General features: G+C 42.9%; 1 protein-coding gene across 3 annotated transcripts in view; it reads right to left on the minus strand.

Moving 5' to 3' along the window:
• MTMR9 (myotubularin related protein 9) overlaps nt 1-10167 on the minus strand; it is a 73731-nt gene extending 63564 nt beyond the window's left edge. Inside the window, exons 1-2 of one of the 3 annotated variants that reach the window (XM_081495610.1) lie at nt 9933-10167; nt 6996-7111 (exon numbers count right to left, since the gene is read on the minus strand). In XM_081495610.1, coding sequence (XP_081351736.1) covers nt 6996-7111; nt 9933-9934 — 118 coding nt within the window. In that variant the 5' untranslated portion in view covers nt 9935-10167. Of the gene's footprint in view, nt 1-6995; nt 7112-9809 lie in introns of all 3 variants that reach the window. The other 2 variants (XM_081495599.1, XM_081495603.1) reach the window with 2 other exon arrangements.
• Between the last annotated feature and the right edge of the window lie 15565 nt (nt 10168-25732).

Here is a 25732-nt window from a genome sequence, read left to right on the forward strand (position 1 = left end):
GTCAAAGACAAAATAAATTGCCTGAATTCTTATCAGATCACTCAACACTTGTCCTTGCTCTCCCTAAAATGTTCATGACCTAAAACTCTGCTTAAGACAAAGCCCTTTATGATAGTTAAAGCTGAGAGTCCAGTTTTTGTTGCTTGTCTACAATAGGAAAGTAGGAACCAACAGACAAAACAGCATGAGGGGAAACGGTTTATCGTCTTTTTTAAAATTTGGCAATTTTTGTTGTCCTTCCACCATGTGGTTCATTATAAAAACTACCAATTAAAGAAGGGAAAATTATCCTCCAGAGTGCAGAATTGGGAAAGGCTTTATGGAGAAGTTATCATTTGAGAGGGGTGTAGCCTAGACACCTGTCCAGTTTAATGAGGTCTTTTAGGTAGAGAAAAACTCTTCATGGAAGGCATGACCTTTTCCTGTCAGTTTTCCTGAGGGGGAAGCCTATGAAAAGACCATTTTGAAATTACATTAAAAAATGTTTAACATTCCATAAAGGTCAAATCTTCTTGCTGATGAACAAAAAACTGTTAAAATCATATTGTGTTGTTATTATGAAATACTAGAAACTATTAGAAAATTACATCTTCTCTGGGTTGAACTCCAAGCATGGAAAGAATTTTAGATCTGAACTGTTGGTCCTCTAAGGGTCAAATCTAAAAGGGAAAGAGGTGTCTACTCTATTCCACGGCAACCTTGGGACCCTGGGCTATTTTCATATCTCTAGAGCCTGATAAGGCTGGGAGACAAGACTGGAGTGATCTGTCACTGAAGGACCTAAAAGAGATGTACCAGGAAATGATTCCCTCTTTGACTGTAGTGCCTAGCCCCTTCTGATTGGCAAAACAATCTCAAGATCACGGTGGGCCATCGTGAACCTAGATCACACCAGTGCACCTAAAGAATGTGAAAATCTATGTGGAAAGAGGTCTGAAAAGCTTCCAACTTGTGAAACTGTGCTTCAGAGTGCTTCAAACTCACAAGGCCTCTAGGGATGTAAAAATACACCCATCCTCAAAAAACTAGCCCCAGTAGGTCAGGGATAAAAATTCCAAATAGGGCCCTCTTTCAGGAAGCCGATTTCCAACCTATGCTTTACTCACAGTCTTTCAACCAAAGCACAGGAAGACAAGTTCTACATCCCCAATGATTACAGGAAGGCAAATCAAAACTGCCATGAGGTTGCCTCTGACAGTTGTCAGAAGGGTCATTGTGAACAAGTTTCCAAGGAGAAAATGCTGGACACAGCCTGGAGCAAAGGGAACCCTCCTGCATGTTGGGGGAAATGTAAATTGGTAGAGCCAGATGGAGAAGAGTATGGAGGTTGGTTAATAAACCAGAAAGAGTGCCACCAGACCATCTAGACATACCACTTCTGGGCACCGGTCCTCCAGAAATCCGAATTGGAAAACATGCTTGCACAACAACATTCATGGCACCACTATTTACAAGTGACAAAATGGGAAAACAACCAAACGACCAATGACAGATGAAGGGATAAAACTCCTGGTATCAAAATAGAATGGAATTATTACTCAGCTATGAAAACGAACAATGTAATGCCATTTGCAGCAATGTGGATAAATCTAGAGATGTTCACACTAATGAAATAATCCATACAGTAAAGGACAAATATTGCATTATTTCACTATAGCTGGAATCTAAAAATACTGAGCGATGAACTAATGTTTAGAAGGGAGAGAGACTCTGGACCAAAACCCCAAAACTTTAGGATTAGGAAAGGGCAAATTCAGGGGCCATATCAAACTTTGGAATGAACATATACAAACCCCTATTTATAAAACAAAGAATCAACAAGAACCTACTTAGATCAGAGGGAACTCTACTGAACACTCTGTCAAAAGCTACCTGGGAAAAGAATCTAAAAGAGAATAAGTATATGTGTATAGGTGCATCCTCTTGCTGTACAAATGTAATTAAAACAACATAAAAAAGCAGCACTTTCTTTTTTTGATTCTCCAAGTTGAGTGCAGGCTCTGTTGTGATCCCCTTCACCATAGCCTCCCTGGATCCTCTGTCCATTGGATTTTCACCACAAGAATACTGCAGTGAGTTGCCATTTCCTTCTCCATGGGATCTCCTCGACCCAAGGATTGAACCTGGGACAATATCCCCTCAAAAATAAAAAGGAAATAAAGAAAAACACTCCAAACAGACAGAAGTGCCTACTGTGTTCTGCTGCAACCTCAGGAACCTAAACTGTTGTCATATCTCTGGAGCCTGAGAAGACTGGGGAACAAGCCTGTGGGCCTGCGGGAGCCAGGATGAATGTATCAGCAAATAATCCCCTTCTTTGATTTGGAATGCCTGGTCTTGTCTGAAAAGAGGGAAAGTGTTAGTCGTTCAGTCGTGTCCGACTCTGTGCAACCCTATGGACTGTAGCCCACCAGGCTCCTCTGACTATGAGATTCTTCAGGCAAGAATCCTGGAGTGGGTTGCCATTCTCTTCTCCAGGGGTCTTGTCTGAACGGCACCACAAGCTCCAGATCTGGGGGGCCATCCTGCACCTAAAACATACCTGGGGCACCCAAAAGGATGTGAATGTCTGTGTTCAAAGAGGTCTGAAAAGACCCGGGGTCTCCAGTTCAGGCCGGATGGGCATCCCCCGCTCCATCCAGCCTCTTTCCTTAGAGTCACCCCCTTCTTAGTATAGCACACTCAGCACCTCGAATTTACAGTAGCTGAGATTAATCTAGGGTGGAAGTGTGAGGAGGAAGAAGGAATGAGATGGAAGCCCTTGGGTGACTGTGCTGCCACATTCCAGTCTCATTCACAGCCTGGGAGCACCGACCGCTTTCCCTAAGCCCTCGAGGCAGGCGTAACCACAGCTGGCCATGAGGAAGTGCTGCCGCCTTGTGGCCATTTGGCATAACAACAGCAGCTTTAGAACCTGTGCTTCAGGACACTTCAAACTCTCAAGGGCTGTGGGGATGTAAAAGATACCTACCCTCAAGAAATGGGCCCAGGTAGGTCAAGGATAAAGAAATGCCATGGGGCTCACATTCAGGAAGCCAGTTTACAACCTACACTTTAAGTTCAGTTCAGTTGCTCAGTCGTGTCTGACTCTTTGAGACTCCATGGACTGCAGCACGCCAGGCTTCCCTGTCCATCACCAACTCGTGGAGCTTACTCAAACTCATGTCCATCCAGTCGGGGATGCCATCCAACCATCTCATCCTCTGTCACCCCCTTCTCCTCCTGCCTTCAATCTTTCCCAGCATCAGGGCCTTTTCCAATGATTCAGTTCTTTGCATCAGGTGGCCACAGTATTGGAGTTTCAGCTTCAATAACAGTCCTTCCAATGAATATTCAGGACTGATCTCCTTTAGGATGGACTGGTTGGATCTCCTTGCAATCAAGGGACTCTCAAGAGTCTTCTCCAATACCACAGTTCAAAAGCATCAATTCTTCGGCGCTCAGCTTTCTTTATAGTCCAACTCTCACATCCATACATGACTACTGGAAAAACCATAGCTTTGACTAGACGGACCTTTGTTGGCAAAGTAATGTCTCTGCTTTTTAATATGCTGTCTAGGTTGGTCATAGCTTTTCTCCAAGGAGCAAGCGTCTTTTAATTTCATGGTTGCCGTTACCATCTGCAGTAATTTTGGAGTCCCCCCAAATAAAATCTGTCACTGTTTCCACTGTCTCCCCATCAATTTGCCATGAAGTGATGGGACTGGATGCCATGACCTTAGTGTAGTAAACCTGCACTTTACTCATACTCTTTTCAACCAAAGCACAGGAAGACAAGTTCTTCATCCCTAATGATTACAGAATGGCAAATCAAAACTCCAATGAGGTTGCCCTTGACAGCAGTCAGAAGGGTCATCATGAACAAGTCTCCAAGATGAAAATGCTGGACACAGCATGGAGCAAAGGGAACCCTCCTACACTGTTGGGGGAAAAGTAAATTGGTAGAGCCAGATGGATAAGAGTATGGAGGTTGGTTAATAAACCAGAAAGAGTGCCACCAGACCATCTAGACATACCACTGCTGAGCACAGGTCCTGCAGAAACCCAAACTGGAAAACATGCTTGCACAACAATGTTCACAGCACCAGTATTTACAAATGGCACACTGGGAAAACAACCAAATGTCTGGCAATAGATGAAAGGATAAACTCAAGGTATCAGTATACAGTGCAATTATTATTCAGCTATGAAAATGAATGCCAAAGAAGCTAAAGTTGAACGGTTCTATGAAGACCTACAAGATCTTCTAGAATTAACACCAAAAAAAGATGTCCTTTTCATCTTAGGGGACTGGAATGCAAAAGTAGGAAATCAAGAGATAAGTAGAGTAACAGGCAAGTTTGGCCTTGGAGTACAAAATGAAACAGGGCAAAGGCTAACAGAGTTTTACCAAGAAAACTCGCTGGTCATAGCAAATACCCTCTTCCAACAACACAAGAGACAACTCTACACATGGACATCAGCAGATGGTAAATACTAAAATTAGACTGATTATATTCTTTGCAGTCGAAGATGGAGAAGTTCTATATCGTCAGCAGAAAAAAGACCAGGAGCTGACTGTGGCTCAGATCATGGACTCACTGCAAAATTCAGGTTTAAATTGAAGAAAGTAGGGAAGACCACTAGGCCATTCAGGTATGACTTAAATAAAATCCCTTATGATTATACAGAGGAAGTGACAGATAGATTCAAAGGATTAGATCTGACAGAGTGCCTGATGAAATATGGACAGAGGTTCAAAACATTATATAGGAGGCAGTAATCAAAACCATCTCCAAGAAAAGGAAATGCAGAAAGGCAAAATCATTGTCTGAGGAGGCCTTACATATAGCTGAGGAGAAGTGAAATGCAAAGGAGAAAAAGAAAGATATACCCATTTGAATGCAGAGTTCCAGAGTATAGCAAGAAGAGATAAGAAAGCCTTCTTAAATGAACAATGCAAAGAAACAGAGGGGAAAAAATAGAATGGCAAAGACTAGAGATCTCTTCAAGAAAATGAGAGATACCAAGGGAACATTTCAAGCAAAGATGGGCACAGTAAAGGACAGAAATGGTATGAAAAAAAGAAGCAGAAAATATTAAGAGGTGGCAAGAAGACACAGAAAGACTATACAAAAAAGGTTTTAATGCCCCAGATAACCATGATGGTGTGATCACTCACCTAGAGCCAGACATCCTGCAGTGTGAATACAAGTGGCCTTAGGAACCATTACTACGAAATAAGCTAGTGGAGGTGATGGAATTCTAGCTGAGCTATGTCAAATCCTAAAAGATGATGCTGTGAAAGTGCTACCCTCAATATGCCAGCAAATTTAGAAAACTCAGCAGTGGCCACAGAACTGGAAAAATGTCAGCTTTTATTCCAATCCCAAAGAAGGGCAATGCCAAAGAATGCTCAAACTATCACACAATTGCACTCATCTCATGTGCTAGCAAAGTGAAGTCGCTCAGTTGTGTCCGACTCTTTGCGACCCTGTAGACTGTAGCCTACCAGGCTCCTCCATCTATGGGATTTTCCAGGCAAGAATACTGGAGTGGGTTACCATTTCCTTCTCCAGGAGATCTTCCCAACCCAGGGATTGAACCTGGGTCTCCTGCATTGAAGGCAGATGCTTTACCATCTGAGCCACCAGGGAAGTCCCTCATGCTAGCAAAGTAATGTTCAAAATTCTTCAAGTTAGGCTTCAACAATATGTAAACTAAGAATTTCCAGATGTATAAGCTGGATTTACAAAAGGCAAGGAATCAGAGATTAAATCGCGAACATCCGTTGGATCATAGGAAAAGCAAGGGAATTCTAGAAAAACATCTACTTCTGCTCTATTGACTACGCCAAAGCCTTTGACTGTGTAGATCACAACAAACTGTGGAAAATTCTTAAAGAGATGGCAATACCAGACCACTTTATCTGCCTCCTGCGAAACCTGTATGCTGGTCAAGAAGCAACAGTAAGAACTAGACATAGAACAATGAACTGGGTCAAAACTGAAAAGGAGTACATCAGAGCTGCATATTGACAACCTGCTTATTTAACTTACATGCAGACTATATCATGCAAAATGACAGTCGGGAGAAGCTAAAGCTGGAATCAAGATTGCCAGGAGAAATATCAATAATCTCAGATATGCAGATGACAACACTGTAGTGGCAGAAAGCTAAGAAGAAATAAAGAGCTTCTCAATGAGGTCAAAGAGGAGAGTGAAAAAGCTGGCTTGAAATTCAACATTCAAAAAAATAAGATCATGGCATCAGGTCCCATCACTTCATGGCAAATAGATGGGGGAAAAAAATAGAAACACAGACTGACTTTATTTTCTTGGGCTCAAAAATCACTGTGCACAGTGACTGCTGCCATCAAGTTGAAAGATGCTTGCTCCTTGAAAAAAAAAAAACAGTGACAAACCTAGACAGCGTATTAGAAAGCAGAGACATCACTTTATCAACAAAGGTCTGTAGAGTCAAAGCTATATGTAGTCATGTATGGATGTACGGATGTACACGTACAGTAGTCATGTACGGATGTGAGAGTTGGACCATAAAGAAGGTTAAGCTTAGACAAATTCATGTGTTGGAACTGTGGTGCAAGAGAAGGCTCTTTGAGAGGTCCTTGGACAACAAGGAGATCAAACCAGTCAATCCTAAAGGAAATCACCCCTGAATATTCATTGGAAGGACTGATGCTGAAGCTGAAGCTCCAATACTTCAGCCATCTAATGCGAAGAGCCAACTCATTGGAAAAGACCCTGATGGTGGGAAAGACTGTGGGCAGGAGGAGAAAGGGGTGAAAGAGGATGAGATGGTTGGATGGAATCACCGACTCACTGGACACGAGTTTGAGCAAACTGCAGGAGACAGTGAAGGAAGCCTGGCATGCTGCAGTCCAAGGGGTCACAAAGAGTCAGACAGGACTGAACAAAAACATCAACTGGCACAATTCACCCTCTTTTACGACCCTCAAATAGAGCTTCCACTAAACCTCTGACTGCAGAACATACCAGAACTGGGTAGGCAGAAATCCTTCCTCCTCCTAGACATATGGCCAGACAGCAACCTGAAAACTATTGCTCTGGGAACATCATATTCACAAGGACTGCTGGGTTGGAGATCATACCTGCCAAAAAAGCACAAATAAGGATGCTCACCAAGGCGAATATTACAGATGTGCAAATCAAACTCTGACCAAAGGTCACCTGGACTACTCAAATGGCCATGAGCGGAACACTGACAGGAAAGAAAAGCCAAGAGTGAGATCAAGGAAAGGGGACCCCTCCCAGAGAGCTGGCACAGAGCAGGCACGAAAGACACTGCCATCAAGTGCCATGAAAAATCAGAAAGCCAGCCACCCCGTGCTCAGGCAGTCCTCCTCCACAGAGGACAGTTTGAAAACCAGAGTTCCAAGAGATACAGGCGCCCAAATGGGCACCGCAGCCTTGAGTACTCTAACCAGGACAGGGAAGCATACCAACTGGCATGGACAGATGAATGGAGAAAGAGGTGCGGCCCCCCCAAATATGGAATATGCCAGGGCCAGACAAAGGAAGGACCTGATCACATCCCGAGTAACCTATGTACCCAGAGATGACCTTAGTGCATAAGTAAGAAAGACAAACTCTAACATCCTGTGATATCAATTAGATGTGGCAAGGAGACACAGATACATAGTAACTTCTGGGCTCTAAAGGATATCTACTCTCAAAGAATTTCCAACTCAAGACATCAAAAATACAATTTCGCCAGACACGAGCAAGGCAAAAGACAAGTTCAACCAGTAAATCCGACTCCCACCCTTGAGAGTTTTAAAAGGCCTGTGATAACCTGCTCAAACTCATGAATTCTAAGACACAATCCAAATAAAAACTACAACGAGAGGGATCAACTTGGTCCAGTGTGAAAGGCCCTCGTCAAAAAGTCTAGGGAGAGAAAAAAAAAAAATGGCAGAAAGAAGAAACGGTGGAGAGGCTGATTAGAAAAGGGGAAGCCTTTTATGTTGCATCTGGCATGTAAATACAGTCACGAAAAGAACAGGAGAAGAGTGCCCTGAAAAGGTGAAAACTCAGCAACCAGGTGACGTGGCACACCCAGCTCCAGGGGTATATTTGGAGAAACCCAGCTTTCAAAGAGACAAGTGACTCACGCGGGCACTGCAGCATCATTTACAACACAGGGGACATTGCCGTGTGTAGCACACAGAATGTCCACAGACGCATGAGTCCAGAAAGAAGTGATCCGTGAATATGATGGAAAGTGACTCAGCCACGAAGAAGAATGAAAGAATGCCCTTTGCAGGAACATCATTATATCTAGGGATAATGCTAGTAAGTGAAGTCAGTCAGAATCAGAAAGAACACTATCAAAGTCATCTCAAATATCTAAAAATGCACATCACGAACTGATTCAGGAGAAAGCAAACAGACTGAGCAATGGAGAAACAAACTTCTGATTGCCAAAGGAGAATGAAGGAGGCCTGGGAGAAATTGGGATGTTGAGATGAACAAAATCAAACTGTCACATACACAGGAGATACTCAACCAACACTTAGGCACATCCGGCCAGTTCTCTCAACACTGTAATGACTTCCATGAGAACAGAATCCAAAGATGAGTAGCTATCTCTCCATGTAAAACTCCTAAGGACTCTGGAGTCCTACAGGACACACAATATTGTACCAAGGCCCCTCCCGTTCCAGATAAAAAGTCATCGAATGAAACAGACCAAACGAGACTCAGGCATTTGGTGTTTCTTGTGGCACACTCCACCCTCATTTACAACCCCTAAATGGGACTTCCACTAAAGCTCTGGCTGCAGAAGAAACCAGAGTTGGGCATCAAGAAACCCTTGCACCTTCTAACCATATGGCCCAACAACAACCTGACACTGTGGCTTCTGGGCAGCATCATATTCACCCGGACTCCTGGGCTTGAAATCGTACCTGGCCTCCAACAATTTAAAGGAGCAAATCATGGAAAAGAATATCCAACAGGGCAAGCTCTGAAGGATCATGAGGCAGACAATACGACTCCAATAATTAAACAAAAAAGCACCCGAAATGATGCTCAGCGAGGTGAATGTTAGACATGTGCAAATCAGAGTCCAACCAGGGATCACCTGGCACCACTCAAAATGGCCATGAGCACAACATTGACAGACAAGAAAAGCTAAGAGTGAGGTCAAGGAGAGGGGACCCTCCCTGGGTGCTGGTGGGGAAGAGCCACTAAAGACACCGGTATCAAGTGCCTTGACAAGTCAGAAAGCCAGCCGCCAGAGGAAGGGCAGTTCCCCACCACATGGTATACAGTTTGAAAACCTGAATTCCAAGAGACACGTGCCCCCAGACAGACACCGCCACCTAATGTACACTAGCCAGGACACGGAAGCATACCAAATGGGCACGGACAGATGAATGGAGAAAGGGGTAGGGTACACAGAAGATGGACTGTGGCCCAGCCAGGAAAATGAAGGACCTGATCACATCCCCAGTAACCTAGTCACCTAGAGATGATCTTAGGGAGGAAGCAAGAAAGACAAACCCTAACATCATGTGGTATCTCTTAGATGTGGCAAGGAGACATTGATGCCCATGACAGACTGCTTCACGGAAGTGAAATCCACATACGGATTGAGACCACAAACTGATGGCTGTCAGTGAAGGGAAAATGTAGCAGGAAGGGTCTATCTGGAAGTGGGGTCAAACTGATACCCACTAACACACACAAACTAGCCATTCAACTAGAACCTCTTGGAGAGAAAGGCTGATGAACTCCACACTATGTAATAACCTATGTGAGAAAAGAAATGAAAGATGAACAGACTTAGGTAGGTGGAGATGGAAGATGCTGTACACCTGCCACAAACACGGCTTTGTAAACACTCGGTACTCCAATAAAAAGCTGTGTGTTCCATTTGGAGAAAATACAAAAATTAAGGAGACACACATTCCTGGAGCCTTCTTCTGACGCAGGGCATCCTAATGTACAAGGAGAGAACAGGAATGTGTCCAAGGTTCTGCTTATCTTAGAAACAGGAGCAGGAATGGAAAGTGCTGCAGCCTTGTGGACATGCCCCTCAGTAGCAACCTTCAACCTATTGCTGAGTCTGTGCCCCAACCACTAATGCTGAAGAAGCTGAAGTTGACTGGTTCTATGAAGACCTACAAGACCTTCTAGAACTAATACCAAAAAAAGACGTTCTTTTCATCATAGGGGATTGGAATGCAAAAGTAGGAAGTCAAGAGATACCTGCAGTAACAGGCAAGTTTGGCCTTGGAGTACAAAATGAAGCAGGACAAAGGCTAACAGTTTTGCCAAGAGAATGAGCTAGTCATAACAAACACCTTCATCCGCAACACAAGAGACAGCTCTACACATGGACATCACCAGATGGTCAATACCGAAGACAGATTGATTATATTCTTTGTAGCCGAAATGGAGAAGCTCTATACAGACAGCAAAAACAAGACCAGGAGCTGACTGTGGCTTAGTTCATGAACTCCTTATTGCAAAATTCAGACCTAAGTTGAAGAATGTAGGGAAAACCATTAGGCCATTCAGGTATGAACTAAATCAAATCCCTTTATGATTATACAGTGGAAGATTAGATTCAAGGGATTAGATCTGATAGAGAGCCTGAAGAACTGTGGATGGAAGTTTGTAACATTGTACAGGAGGTGGTGATCAAAACCATCCCCAAGAAAAGGAAATGCAAAAAGGCAAAATGGTTGTCTGAGGAGGCCTTAAAAATAGCTGAGAAAATAAGAGAACTGAAAGACAAAGGAGAAAAGGAAAGATATAACCGTCTGAATGCAGAGTTCCGGAAAATAGCAAGGAGAGATAAGAAAGCCTTCTTAAGTGAACGAGGTAAAGAAGCAGAGGAAAACAACAGAATGGGAAAGACTAGAGATCTCTTCAAGAAAATCAGAGATACCAAGGGAACATTCATGGACAGATGGGCTCAATAAAGGACAGAAACGGTATGAACCCAACAGAAGCAGAAGATATTTACAAGAGGTGGCAAGAAGATACAGAAGAACTATACAAAAAAGATCACGACCCAGATAACCACGATGGTGTGATCACTCACCTAGAGTCAGACATCCTGATGTGCGAAGTCAAGTGGGCCTTAGGAAGCATCACTGTGAACAAAGCTAGTGGAGGTGATGGAATTCCAGCTGAGCTATGTCAAATCCTAAAAGATAATGCTGTTAAAGTGCTGGAGTCCATGGGACCTGCCTTAGGGACTGAACAACGACCACCACACAAACAGCAGATGGCAGTAGAGTTCAACAGTAATGAGACAGGCTTTCATTCTATTAAAATAATTAAGTGAAGCTGTGGTTAAACAAGTTATTATCCAAACTGCCTGGAAATAAAGGTCTCAGAGGATTCTGATAAGCGTGGTGTCATTTATAATGTATATAAAACTTCAACACCTGATAAATAATGTTATCATCATTTTATGTGATACTTGAAACATCTAGACATTATTCTATCAACTAGTCAACTAGACGCATTAAGTGCCTACCTGCTTATTGCCAATGTGGAGAATGGAAACAATAGATCTGACATGCCCTTCTCTGCAAAGAATAATGTCTACTCTATGGAGGACGATGCAGCCTGCACAATAAATGAACAAAGTAAGACAGTAAGTGCTAAATTATGACATACACTACAAAGAATGCCATTGATGAAAGAGTAAAGTTATGTCTGCATTGCTTCATTTTTGTTTTACTTCCTTAAAGTAAATGAACGTTATCAACCAACATTTACATGGTAACATGGTCATCTGTTAATTGCATGAAAATAAACAAAAGCATTTTGAGAGAATTGATAGGCTATGAGGAATTTATTAAAAGCGTATGTTAAAAAAGGAAAAAAAATGATGCTTTAAAAACTGCATATGTTATATTTTATTGTTATTATTTGTAAATTGTTGGCTACATATCTTTTCTATCTACCAGTAATATTCATAGAAGGGAAAAAATGAAGTACAGATCTACGTTCCTGGTGTTGTGTTTCTCCATTCGGCCTTGAGTAGTTAGTAGAAATGAAGATAGTCTGAAGATAGCAATGCTGGTAAACAGCAGCCAGAAGTAGTGGGAGTGTCTCAGTGGTGTTAACCACTGATGATCAGCTATTCTCCATGTGCTTTGTGGTTATGTGTTGACTGTAGGTGGCTGGAATGAGCTGATAACCTTGTGCCGTGTTTTTCCTGTGTTCTGCATCCATTCTCCAAGCAGATCAGTCGCTAAGCTGTTGATGGTATCTCTGGAAGCTCACGAATTCCCCCACGTCTCTCCATCCCCAGGGCAACTGCCCTAGTTTGTTCCTTGACAGGAGCGGCTCTCAGCTGGTCTCCTTTCTTCTAGAGGAGTTCTCCTCTAGTCTATTTTCCACTTGGCAGCTGAAGCCCTCTCTGCTGTTTTAAATTTTTTTCTTAATTTGTTAAGTCCCTTCACGATTTACTCCTTTAGGCAGCTATCAGCATTGCAGACCTCATCTCTCGTATTTCTCTCCGCTCAACACAGCCATCCCCAACCCTCCTTCCTTGCAATTTTCACACCAACCATCTTTGAACAGCTTGCTGTAAGCGCTTGAGATTTTTTGCACCCAATTAGAACCTTGCTACGAAGAGGAAGTGTAGAACAGGGACCAGCATCATTGGCATTCCCTGAGAACTTCATTAGAAATTCTATTTCAGGGGCTTCCCTGGTGGCTCCGCAGGAAAAAATTTGACTGCCAAGGGACTGTCCAAAAAGTCTTCTCCAGCACCACAATTTGAAAGCATCAATTCTTTAATAAGGAAGAATAAATCTGACTCCGTATGAGATCTGTCTCTTTTACTTTGTCTTCCATTGCTTTTGCTACAAGAATGTTGCCTAGAACCTGAAATATAACAAGACAGCCCCAGTCTCAAGGCTCTGACCTTTAAGGTGTAATGTTTTCCCATTCATATAGAGATAAAAAGTTGGGGAACAAAGAAGAGCCGTTTGACTTGCTGGAGGTTTCCAGAACATTGTGAGGAGGCCTGTGGGGGCAGCTCCAAGAACAAAGGGTTCCAGCACCAAGAAGTATACAGCAAGCAACCATACGCCCATCCTTTTTAGTATAAGAGAAGGCTGGATTTTAACTCAGGAAAGATGGTTCTTTGAGACACTAGTTCACCATCATCTAGGTCTTCTGGCTTTTCTAATACAGTTGATATTCCTTGCCCCAGCAACTCCTTTCTTGACTTATTGGCTTGTCATGAAGTCAGCAAAGAGTCGGACGCCATTTAGCAACTGAACAAGAGGCCAGCAGTACGAGCTTGGACTCAGGAACACAGTGGCCTCAGCACAGACAGGCTGCGTACATGGCAGCTGAAAATGTCAAGAGTGAATATTCCCAAGAGCAAAACAGAGCTGCATCAACTTTTGCAGGTGTCACATAATGTCATTTCCACTTCCCTCTGTGGATCTTAAACAGTCCTAAAACCCACTTGGTTTTGAGGGGAGAGGACACAAGCGCCATCTCTCAACAGGAGCAGGGTCAGAAAACGTCTGCCACAGGGACCCAGCTGACAGTGGGAAACATACATGTATGAACTTCCCCTGCGCACATGGGCAGCTGCAAAGAGGAACGAAGAGAATATTTGGAAAGTCAGGATACTGAAAAAGAACTGTTCTACTCAGAGCCATAATGAAGTGAACTAAGAATTTGCAATTACATATAATTGGATGTAATTAGAAGAAAGAGACATGTCTAAAATAAAGGCATAATTAAGAAGTAGGAACATTTACTAGGTGGGACTGTCAACAATGCAAATTCAGTGATTACTATAGGGTTTATTTTATTGTCACTGAACCTAAATTGGGGTCGCTGTCCAATTAAGTAGGGAGGAAAGCCTGCTTCCAGCCCTTAAATCCACTCTTCCCTAGCCACCCATTCTGTCTTTCCCCACACTATTTAGGGGAAGCTTTATGTACAATTTAAAATGTGATATATACTTTTTTAAACTTTTTATTTTATATTGGAGTATAGCCTATTAACAATGCTGTGGTAGTTTCAGATGAGCAGCAAGGGGATTCAGCCATACATATACATGTATCCATTCTCCCCCAAACTCCCCTCCCATCCAGGCTGCCACAAGGCATTGAGCAGAGTTCCATGTGCTATATAGTAGGACATCGTTGGTTGTCCCTTTTAAATGCGTCAGAGTGTACACGTCCATCCCAAACTCCTTATCCCTTCCCCACCTTTTTCCCCCCTGGTAACTGCAAGTTCATTCTCTAAGTCTGTGAGTGACATATAGTTTTGTTTTCACCCCTTTATTTAACAGACTGTGACACCTGTCCAATTTCCCCTCTCATCATCCCTCGCTTTCCTTCCTTTGCCCTTCCTCCACCATCCTTTCCTTTCTCACCTTACTCTGCTTTTCTCGCCGTCTTTTTATCTCAGAGATGACCACCTTAAGAGGACCTGCAAGTATCACCCCAAAGATGACTCAGTAATTACAAAGAGAACAGCACGTCTTCGTACTGTAGAGAGCTGGTGATGGTCACCGTGGCCAAGTGTTAAGAGGGCAACACCCCGACATTCTGTACCTCCTGATATGAGGCAAGGTCGGGTTCACAGCATCACCTGGGATGTGTTCTTGCCAGACACACTTAACTGGAATCTAGGCATGAGGAAAACATCAGACATATCCACAGGGTGAAATATACTACCAGGCAATTGACCTGGGCTCCCCTAAAAATTCAGTGCCACAGAAAACAAAAGCAAGAGGACAAGCAGATTCAAAGAGGTGAAAGGGAAAGAACCACCAAATGTGAGGCAAAAAACTTGATTCAGTTCTTGATATAAAGGAAGAATGACTGTAAAAAGACATTTTGGGGGGGAGTGTTGAATATGGATTGTATACTAGATGATATTATTGAGTCAATGTTAATTTTTTTTTACATGGGATAATGGCAATGTGGTTGTGCAGGAAAATGTCCTTTTTCTCAAGAGATGCATACTGAAATATTTAAAGATGAAGTGTACATCTACATACATGTATATATATATATACATACACATGAAGTGTGTACACACAGAGAATGAAAATACGGCAAATTATTGACAACTGGTTCATCTGGGTGAAGGGTTTAAAGATGTGCAGCAGACCATTCTTGCAACTTTTCTATACCTGGAAATTTTTTTCCAAGTTAAGGTTGAAAGAAAATCAAAAGAAAACACCACCAGGGACTTGCCTGGCAGTCCAGCAGTTGAGATGCAACACTTCCACTGGAGGAAGCACAGGTTCAGCCCCTGGTCAGGGAACTAAGATCCCACATGTAGCACAGTGCAGCCAAAAAGTTTAAAAAAAAAAATCACAAAATATAATCCCATTATATTTTGACACAATATAATGGGCATTAATGCAATTTCTGGGAGTTTCCCTGGTGGCTCAGCAGTAAAGAATCTGCCTGCCAAGCAAAGGGTCGGATACCACTTAGCAACTAAGCAACAAAAACGACACCAAATGTCTGGCATTTGACAGCTAAACACAAGGACACACTTGGAGCTGCGGCTTAGCATGCCATGTTGTCTGGAGTGACCTGGACTGGAGATTCAATTTTAATGTGACCCCGGACCCAGGGAAGCATAATTGCTGACCTTTTTGAGGATGTCTGGATTCCTAAAGCTCACCAAAGACCAAAAGACTTGGCAATAGCTAACTGCTGCTATGAACTTCATTGTTGCATTGTCGGGAGTTACTTGTAGGAATTCAGATATGAGTTGTTAAATCATACATTCGTATTTAATGTAATCTCTTCATCAGTTAGAACTTCTTTCTATGTGACAATTCCAAATCCCCCAATCCACCAATCTTTCCTTCTCCTAACTTTCTCTCATGCTAAATCTGCCCTACTCGGGTAGACTTCAGGTCTCTACCAGTCGGTTGGATGGCATCACTGATTTGACTAACATGAGTCTGAGTAAGCTCCGGGAGTTGGTGATGGACAAGGAAGCCTGGCGTGCTGCAGTCCATGGGGTCACAGAGTTGGACACAGCTGAGCGACTGAACTGAACTGAACCAGGCTTACTCAGCGTTACTTCCTTCCCTGCCCAGACCCCGTCCACTGGTCAATAATTTCCACCACACTCTTTAGCAGCCTTAACTCTACCTGCATGAAGGGAAGGACTGCATTTCCTTTACCCTTGTAGCTCCAGCCATGGGCATATAATAAATATTTGATAAATACACCTGAATGAAGTTGAAATTTTCTAATCCAACTCACTCATTTTACCGATGAAGAAATTAGGCTCAGAGATTTTAAATCACTGATCTAAAATCAAATGGCAGATACCATAAAATTTTCATTTTTTCTCCTCCAGTTTTATTGAAATATAATTGACATACAGCAGTGTATCCTGGAGAAGGAAATGGTAACCCACTCCAGTATTCTTGCCTGGGAAATCCCAAGGACACAGGAGCCTGGTGGGCTATAGTCCATGGGATCATAAAGAGTCAGACATGACTGAGTGAACAACAAACAACAGCACTATGTAAGTTTAATTGTGCAAGAAAATGATTTGACTTACGTACATCACGAGACGATGACCACACAATAAGTTCAGTGAAACATCTATCATCTCACACAGATACAAAATAAAATAGAAAAAAAAAATTTTCCCTTGTGATGAGAATTCTTAGGATTTACTTTATTAGCGACTTTCATGTGTAATATATAGCAGTATTAAATATATTTATCATGGTGTACATTATATCTCAAGAACTAATTTATCTCATAACTGGGAGTTTATACCTTTTGACTACCTTCATCTAATTCCTCCTCTTCCCGCCCCTGCCCCTGGTAACTACAAATCTAGTTTCTTTTCTGTGACCTTGCTTGTTTTTGAAGTATAATTGGCCTACAACACTATGTTAGTTCCTGTTACACAACACAGTGATTCAATATTTCTATGCATTTCAAGATGATCACCACGATAAGCCCAGCTACTATATGCCATCATCGAAGTTATTGCGTAGTTATTGGCTATATTCCCTACACTGTATGTTTCATACCTGTGACTCCTTCACTTTGCACCTGGAAGTTTGTCCTTCCTAATCTCAGGCACCTGTTTCTTTCTTCCCCCTACACCTCTCCCCTCTGGCAGCCACTTCTTTGTTCTCTGTATTTATAACTCTTTTTTCTGTTTTGTTTGTTTGTTTGTTTTGTTTTTTAGATTCCACATATAAGTGAAATCATGCAGTATTTGTCTTTCTCTGTATGACTTATTTCACTAAGCATAAGTTGTTGCAAATGGCAAAATTTCATTCTTTTTTTTTGCAGTCAAGTAATATTCCATTGTGTGTGTATGTGTGTGTGTAATATTCCATTGTGTACGCGTGTATATATACACACACACAGAGGGATATTCAGTTCAGTTCAGTAGCTCAGGCGTGTCCAACTCTTTGCGACCCCATGGATTACAGCACGCCAGGCCTCTCTGTCCATCACCAACTCCCGGATTCTACCCAAACCATGTCCATCGAGTCGGTGATGCCATCCAACCATCTCATCCTCTGTCGTCCCCTTCTCCTCCCGCCCCCAATCCTACCCAGCATTAGGGTCTTTTCCAATGAGTCAACCCTTCGCATGAGGTGGCCAAAGTATTGGAGTTTCAGCTTCAACAATTACTCAACTATAAAAAAGAATGAAATTCTGGCATATATGTGTGTGTATATATGTATTAATAAATACTACATCTTTATTCATTCATCTGTTGATAGACACTTAGATTGCCCCTCTATGTGTTGGCAATTGTAAATAATACTGCAAAATCCATTTTTTAACCTTTTTTTGTCAATGTTCTTTTTACTACCAATGCTTCCTTCACCATTATTTATTTAGTCTAGTTTAATTTTTAATTTTTGAGATAAGATAAATGAGGAATAGGGAAAGAATGAAGAACCAGTTTGTCTACAAATAACCAATGACCCAGGATTTGTCTCCATAGTCTGGTCTCTGGTCTATGCTTCCTCCAGCTCCTCATTCCCAGGGGAGTGGAGGTGTATGTGGCCAGACACCAGAAAGAAGTAGTAGTTCTCTCCTATGTTTTTTGCTGTATTTTTTTTTAGGCCACACTGTGTGGCATGCAGGATCTTAGTTTCCCAACCAGGGACCAGCCCCAAGCCCCTGCACTGGGAATGTGGAGTCTTAACCACTAGACCACCAGGGAAGTCCTTTCTGCTGCATTTTGAATCAGCTCCTCCCTGGCAATAAGTCTCTAGCCCCTTGATTCACTTTCATTTTTTCTCCTTGTTTTCTGCATGCGTGCGTACGTGTCCCTCAGGTTTTTGCATTTAAGGAGCAATGAACATCTGTTTTTCCCAGCTTTCAACTTGAGAACATCTCTCCTAAGACTTAAGAGGACATTCTGTCATCATCAATGTCAAAGATAAACAAATCGGACACTAGTTAGAGTGTTAAGAGCAGATTTAACCAGTGATATACTACTGCAATGAGACTTCCCTGATGGCTGAGTCATAAAGAATCTGCCAGCAATGTAGGAGATTCGGGTTCAGTCCATGGGTTTGGGAAGATCCCCTGGAGTAGGAAACGGCAACCCACTCCAGTATTCTTGCCTGGAGAATCCCATGGACAGAGGAACCTGGCGGGCTACAGTCCATGGGGTTGCAAGAGTTGGACACGACTTAGCGACTAAGCCACCACCCACAGTACTGCAATAGGTAAGAAGATCCAGAGTGAACTGAACTTTATTTGTTCAAAGGTGACTTGATGTTTTCATGTTTTAAAGGGAGAGTGAGATTATTTTCTTAATTCCTCTAATATTTCACTGTTAGTGTATAGAAATACGAGAGATTTTTGTATACTGATTTTGTATCCTACAACTTTACCAAACTCATTGATGAGCTCTAGTAGTTTTCTGGTGGCATCTTTAGGATTTTCTATGTATAGCATCATGTCATCTGTCAACAGTGACAGTTTTACTTTCCCTTCCAATTCTAATCAGGCCCTCTGAGCCTTCTTCAACTAAGCCTCCATCTTGGCCTCTAAAAACTGCAAACTTTCAGCACAAGTGACTTCATCTGCCCACCTCTCCTTATCCCACATTTGAAGCCTTGAATAACACTAACCTGATTTCTTTTTTTTAAATTCAATTTAACTATTTATTTACTGATTTGGCCACACCAGATCTTGGTTGTCACTCAGAGGATTTTCAGTTGCAGTACATGGGATTCAGTTCTCTGAAAGTGAAAGTCGCTCAGTTGTGTCTGACTCTTTGTGACCCCATGGACTATACAGTCCATGGAATTCTCCAGGCCAGAATACTGGAGTGGGTAGCCTTTCCCTTCTCCAGGGGAATCTTCCCAACCCAGGGATCAAACCCAGGTCTCCCGTATTGCAGGCGGATTCTTTACCTACTGAGCTATCAGGGACACCCCTGGCTCCCCAACCAGGGATCAAATCCATACCCCCATGCTCCATGTATTAGGAGCATGGAGTCTTAGCCACTGGACCACCAAGGAAGTCCCAACACTAACTTGATTTCTAACAGCTCAAGGCCACAGCCCTAAGATGACTCTACTCACCTTAAAGCACTTGCCTAAAAAACTTCAAGCATAAAAAGAATTTACTGTTTGTTCTACCCAAAACCTGATGACAGGCCCTGACCTGACCTGACAGAACATTTCCTAAAAAGGGCCTACAATTGTGAATCCTTCCTCTGTCCCTCTGAGATATATATATATATATATATATACACATATATATATATATGTATCTCCTACAACTCAGGAGTGTCTTTCTCAAGGACCTGAAAGCCACTCCTTTGAAATGCAATCCTCAGGAAAGAAAGGCCCCCATCTCTTAGTCTGTGGGGGGATACCATACTAACTTGATAATTACCAACTAAAAAACACAGTGACCTGATCACTGAACTGTGTCCCCCGAAATTCATGTTTTGAAGTTTTAAACCCCAGGAACTCAGAATGTGACTGTTTGTAGATGATTAAAGTTTTAAGAGATGATTAAAGTTAAACAAAGTCTTGGAAAAGTGTTAGTTTCTCAGTCATGTCTGACTCTTTGTGACCCCATGGACTATAGCCTGCCAGGCTCCTCTGTGCATGGGATTTTGCAGGCAAGAATCCTGGAGTGGGTTGCCATTTCCTCCTCCAGGAATCTTACTGACCCAGGGATAGAACCCAGGTCTCCTGAATTGCAGGTGAAGTCTAGGGTGGCCCTAATCCAATACATCTAAAGCCTTTTTTTCTTGTTTTCTTTTTTTGCCACACCCTATAGCATGTGGGACCTTAGGTTCCCCAATCAGGGATCGAACCCATGCCCCCTGCATTGGACGTGCAGAGTCTTAACCACTGGACTGCCAGGGAAGTCCCTGATATGGCTAAAGCCTTTACTAGAAGAGAATAATTGGACACAGACACGCAAAGGGAGGGCCATGTGAAGACACAGGGAGAAGGCCGCTGTCTACAAGCCACAGACGAGAGGCCTCAGGAGAAACCAACCCTTCCAACACTTGACCTTGGACTTCCAACCTCCAGAATAATGGAAAAAGTAAGCTTCTGTTGTTTAAGTCTACGTGTGGTACTTTATTATGGCAGTCCTAGCAGACTAATGTAGATGGTTTTTTTATTTAAAAAAAAAATACAACAACATTTATAACACCAAAAATTAAGAACTAATTGACAAAGGTCAACCAAGACAGCTCTGGTCCTTCTCACTCCCCCATCTTGGTTCTTAGGTGATGCTGTAGTATAAACTAGTTGAGGCATCCCCATTATGTTAACCATTCCTCAGCCCTTATTCCTTCTGTCCATTCAGCTGGTCTCCTGTAGATGTTATTTTCCCCTCTCTTTCTTACTGAACTGTACTCTGAAAATGACTGCCCTTGGTTAAAGCTGTACCTGGTGTTTACTTCTCCAAGACAACACTTCCTAGCACCCCTTTCCTTCGTGGGCATTCTTCTTCCCAGAAAGAAGGTCATGAAACAACAACCTTGAGGATCACCAGAACCTATTCCGGAGCCACCTGACGCTGGCCCTAATCTCAGTCGGCATCTGAGAAAAGACAGCAAGACCACATCAGCCCTGATCCTCATCTTCCACCCTGAAACTATAAGACCCCTTCCTCGTTCCCAGAAAGGAGGGCATGGTCTTGCGGGCGTCAGCCTGCTGGGACCCCCTTTGCCTGGCAAAGGAATAAAGCTTCTCTTTTCTATGCCTCCAAAGCTCTTTCTCCATGCTTCTATTTGGCACCACGGAACAGAGCCCAGGTTTTCAGCAACGATGACACAGTTCTCATCTGTCTCATGTTTGGGTCACAGCTCATCAGTTTGTCCTCAGAGCCTCCCCATCTCGGTGGTAGCCTCATCCTGGACACAATCTTCCATGTCTGCTGCAGGAGAATCACTAAAGGAGCCCAGGAAATGTGGCCTAAGCAGAGCCTGGACCCCTAAGTCAGGGTCACTTTACGAGGGGGCATTCCCTGGGGACAACTGTGTGGGCCAGGCTGTGGCCCACAGGCAGTCAGCTGCAAGAAGGAAGTGGAGCCCTGCCTCAACGCTTATCACCTGTGTGAACTCAGGCAATTTACTGAACCTCTCTGAGCTGCAGTTTCCCACCTATCCAATGAAGAACACAGACCTCCCAGAGCTATCAAGAGGATTAAATAAAATCACATGATTATTTAAAATACAAAAAAGTGGCCAGGGACTTCCCTGGTGGTCCCGTCATTGAAACTTCGCACTTCCAATGTAGGGTGCACGGGTTTGATCCATGGTCGGGGAGCTACGATCCCACATGCCACTAGGCGCAGCCACAAGTAAATAAAAATAAATAAAAGTGCCCGGTACAGGATGTGTTCCTAGCACACAGCCTGCTACATCTCAACTATTAACAGAATTGAAAGCAGGGCACTGTTGTTTGCAGTTCAGCTAGGCACCTTCTCTTTTGACCCTAGCACTGTTCTCAGAAAACTTAAACGGTTCATGATTGTGAGAAATATATCCCCTCCCCTTTAATGGATTCCAGGAAAGGGTGTTTTGATAGCCCACCTCCTCCAAGGTGACCTGTGCAGGTCCTCTAGGAAGGCAGGTCTGAGGTGCAGGACGACAGCCCTGCAGGTGCAGACACTGCCCCCTGTTTTTATTTCCCACATTGTACAGCATGTGTGATCTTAGTTCCTCAACCAGGGATCGAACCCACACTCCCTGCCTCCTTGCATTGGGAGGGCAGAGTCTTAACCCCTGGGCCACAGCGGAAGTCCCAAGACTGCTTTCTACATCCTGCTCTTCGACTGTTTTTGCTTGCGAGCCGCCTCCTGCGTGTCCTCGTCCCCTCGGGGTGACCCTGACAGCAACAACAGATCATTCTTGGCTGTAGGAGGTGTTTCTTAAACTGTGGGGGACAAAACATTTACACTAGGATTTCCTGGGCTGATCCCCAGGCTCTTCCCCAAGCCTCCTGAATCAAAACCTCTGGAAGCCTAAGCTTGTTCCACAAGCTCCCCGGGCAAATCTGAAATTACAGGTGCCATCACAGCTTCATACAGCAAGTTCAACACCTGGTGGTGAGTGTCCGTGTGTGACAGTGAAGGTGGGGTAGGGCAGTCAGTGAATGAAAACTTACTGTGTGCCCAGCCCTTGCATACTATGTATGTTTCCTGTGGCTGCTGTAATACATTACCACACACTTAGTGGCTTAAAACAACACACATGTAAGCAAGCAGAGTGGTACAGTGGAAGCATGCTGGGCCCACAGCCTAGAGGTTGATGGATTAAAACCATCCTCTGCTATCAGGTTTTTGCACTTGGTTCCTTTTTGCTAAACTTTCTTCCAACTAGGCTATAAGCACAAAAACCAAATCAATTTCTGGATCTTTCAATGTGGTATAGATATACAATAGAATGTTACTCAGCCATAAAAAAGAATGAAATAATGTCATTTGCAGCAACATGGGTAGACCTACAGCGAAGTGAGAGAAAGAAGTATCATATGACATCACTTATATGTGGAATCTATAAAAATGATACAAATTAATTTATTTCCAAGTGGAAACAGACTCACACACTTAGAAAACAAGCTTATGACTTGAGGAAAGGTTGAGGAAAGAAAAAAATTAGGAGTTTGGAGCTAACATGTACACAGTACTATACGTAAGAGAAAAAAATAACCAACAAGGACCTACTAAATAGCACGGGTAAGTCTACTCAATATTCTGTAATAGCCTAAATGGGAAAGGAATCTGTAAGAGAATAGATATGCATTTACATATAATTAAACCACTTTGCTGTATACCTGAAACTAACACAACATTGTAAGTCAACTATCCAATTTAAAGTAAACATGTTTTAAAAAGACAAATGCTCTATGATATCAGCAAGGTGGAGATAAATAAACAGAGATAGCTTCTGAGAAGAGAGGCAGAAAATAAGAACAGGGATATCCAGGCTTCACTGCAGGAAAAAAGAAAAAATAGAATACTCTGTCACATAGATGTAACTTAATTACAATATGTAGGTGGTAATAAAATTTATCATTGTTGTTGTTTAGTTGTTAAGTTGTGTCCCACTCTTTTGCGACCCCATAGACTATTGCCCACCAGGCTCCTCTGTTCATCGGATTTCCCAAGCAAGAATACTGGAGTGGGTTGTTATTTCCTTCTCCAGAGGATCTTCCCAACCCAGAGATAGAACCCATGTTTCCTGTGCTCCTGCATTGCAGGCAGATTCTTTACCACTGAGCCACCTGGGAAGTTCAGAAGTTCAGTTGCTCAGTCGTGTCCAACTCTTTGTGACCCCGTGGACTGCAGCGTGCCAGACCTCCCTGTCCATCACCAACTCCAAGCTTGCTCAAACTCATGTCCATTGAGTCACTGATGCCATCCAACCATCTCATCCTCTGTCATCCCCTTCTCCTCCTGCCTTCAATCTTTCCCAGCATCAGGGTCTTTTCAAATGAGTCAGTTCTTCGCATCAGGGGGCCAAAGTATTGGAGTTTCAGCTTCAGCATCAATCCTTCCAATGAATATTTAGGACTGATTTCCTTTAGGATTGCCTGGTTTGATTTCCTTAAAGTCCAAAGGACTCTCAATAGTCTTCTCCAACACCACAGTTCAAAAGCATAATTTCTTTGGTGCTCAGCTTTCTTCATAGTCCAACTCTCATGACTACTGGAAAAACCATAGCTTTGACTATACAGACCTTTGTTGGCAAAGTAATCTCTCTACTTTTTCATATGCTGTCTAGGTTGGTCATGGCTTTTCTTCCAAGGAGCAAGCATCTTTTAATTTCCTGGTGCGGTCACCATCTGCAGTGATTTTGGAGCCCAAGAAAATAAAGTCTGACACTGTTTCCATTGTTTCCCCATCTATTTGCCATGAAGTGTGGGACTGGATGCCACAGTCTTAGTTTTTTGAATGTTGAGCTTTAAGCCAACTTTTTCACTCTCCTCTTTCACTTTCATCAAGAGGCTCTTTGGTTCTTCTTCACTTTCTGCCATAAGGATGGTGTCATCTGCATATCTGAGGTTATTGATATTTCCTCTGGCAATCTTGATTCCAGTCTGTGCTTCATCCAGCCCAGCGTTTCTCTGATGTGTTCTGCATATAAGTTAAATAAGCAGGGTGACAATATACAGCCTTGACATACTCCTTTCCCAAGTTGGAACCAGTCTGTTGTTCTATGTCCAGTTCTAACTGTTGCTTCCTGACCTGCATATAGATTTCTCAAGAGGCAGGTCAGGTGGTTTGGTATTCCCATTTCTTGAATAATTTTCCATAGTTTATTGTGATCCACACAGTCAAAGGCTTTGGCATAGTCAATAAAGCAGAAATAGATGTTTTTTTGCAACTCTCTTGCCTTTTTGATGATCCAGCAGATGTTGGCAATTTGATTTCTGGTTCCTCTGCCTTTTCTAAAACCAGCTTGAACATCTGGAAGTTCACAGTACATAGTGTTGAAGCCTGGCTTGGAGACTTTTGAGCATTACTTTACTAGCGTGTGAGATGAGTGCAACTGTGCGATAGTTTGAGCATTCTTTGGCATTGCCTTTCTTAGGGATTGGAATGAAAATTGACCTTTTCCAGTCCTGTGGCCACTGCTGAGTTTTCCAGATTTGCTGGCATATTGAGTGCAGCACTTTCACAGCATCATCTTTTAGGATTTGAAATAGATCAACTGGAATTCCATCACCTCCTCTAGCTTTGTTTATAGTGATGCTTCCTAAGGCCCACTTGACTTCACATTCCAGGATGTCTGGCCCTAGGTGAGTGATCACACCATTGTGGTTATCTGGGTCATGAAGATCTTTTTTGTATAGTTCTTCTGTGTATTCTTGCTGCTGCTGCTGCTGCTGCTAAGTCGCTTCAGTTGTGTCCAACTCTGTGAGAACCCATAGACGGCAGTCCACCAGGCTCCTCCGTCCCTGGGATTCTCCAGGCAAGAATACTGGAATGGGTTGCCATTTCCTTCTCCAGTGCATGAAAGGGAAAAGTGAAAGTGAAGTCGTTCAGTTGTGTCCGACTCAGCGACTCCATGGACTGTAGCCTACCAGGCTCCTGCATCCATGGGATTTTCCAGGCAAGAGTGTGTATTCTTGCTACCTCTTCTTAACATCTTCTGCTTCTGTTAGGTCCATATCATTTCTGTCCTTTATTTGTGCTCATCTTTGAATGAAATGTTCCCTTGGTATCTCTAATTTTCTTGAAAGATCTCTAGTCTTTCCCATTTTA

This window comes from Giraffa tippelskirchi, chromosome 1, assembly GCF_054371585.1.
Source record: "Giraffa tippelskirchi isolate mGirTip1 chromosome 1, T2T-mGirTip1v1.2.pri, whole genome shotgun sequence".
In the NCBI taxonomy this organism is placed as follows: domain Eukaryota; kingdom Metazoa; phylum Chordata; class Mammalia; order Artiodactyla; family Giraffidae; genus Giraffa; species Giraffa tippelskirchi.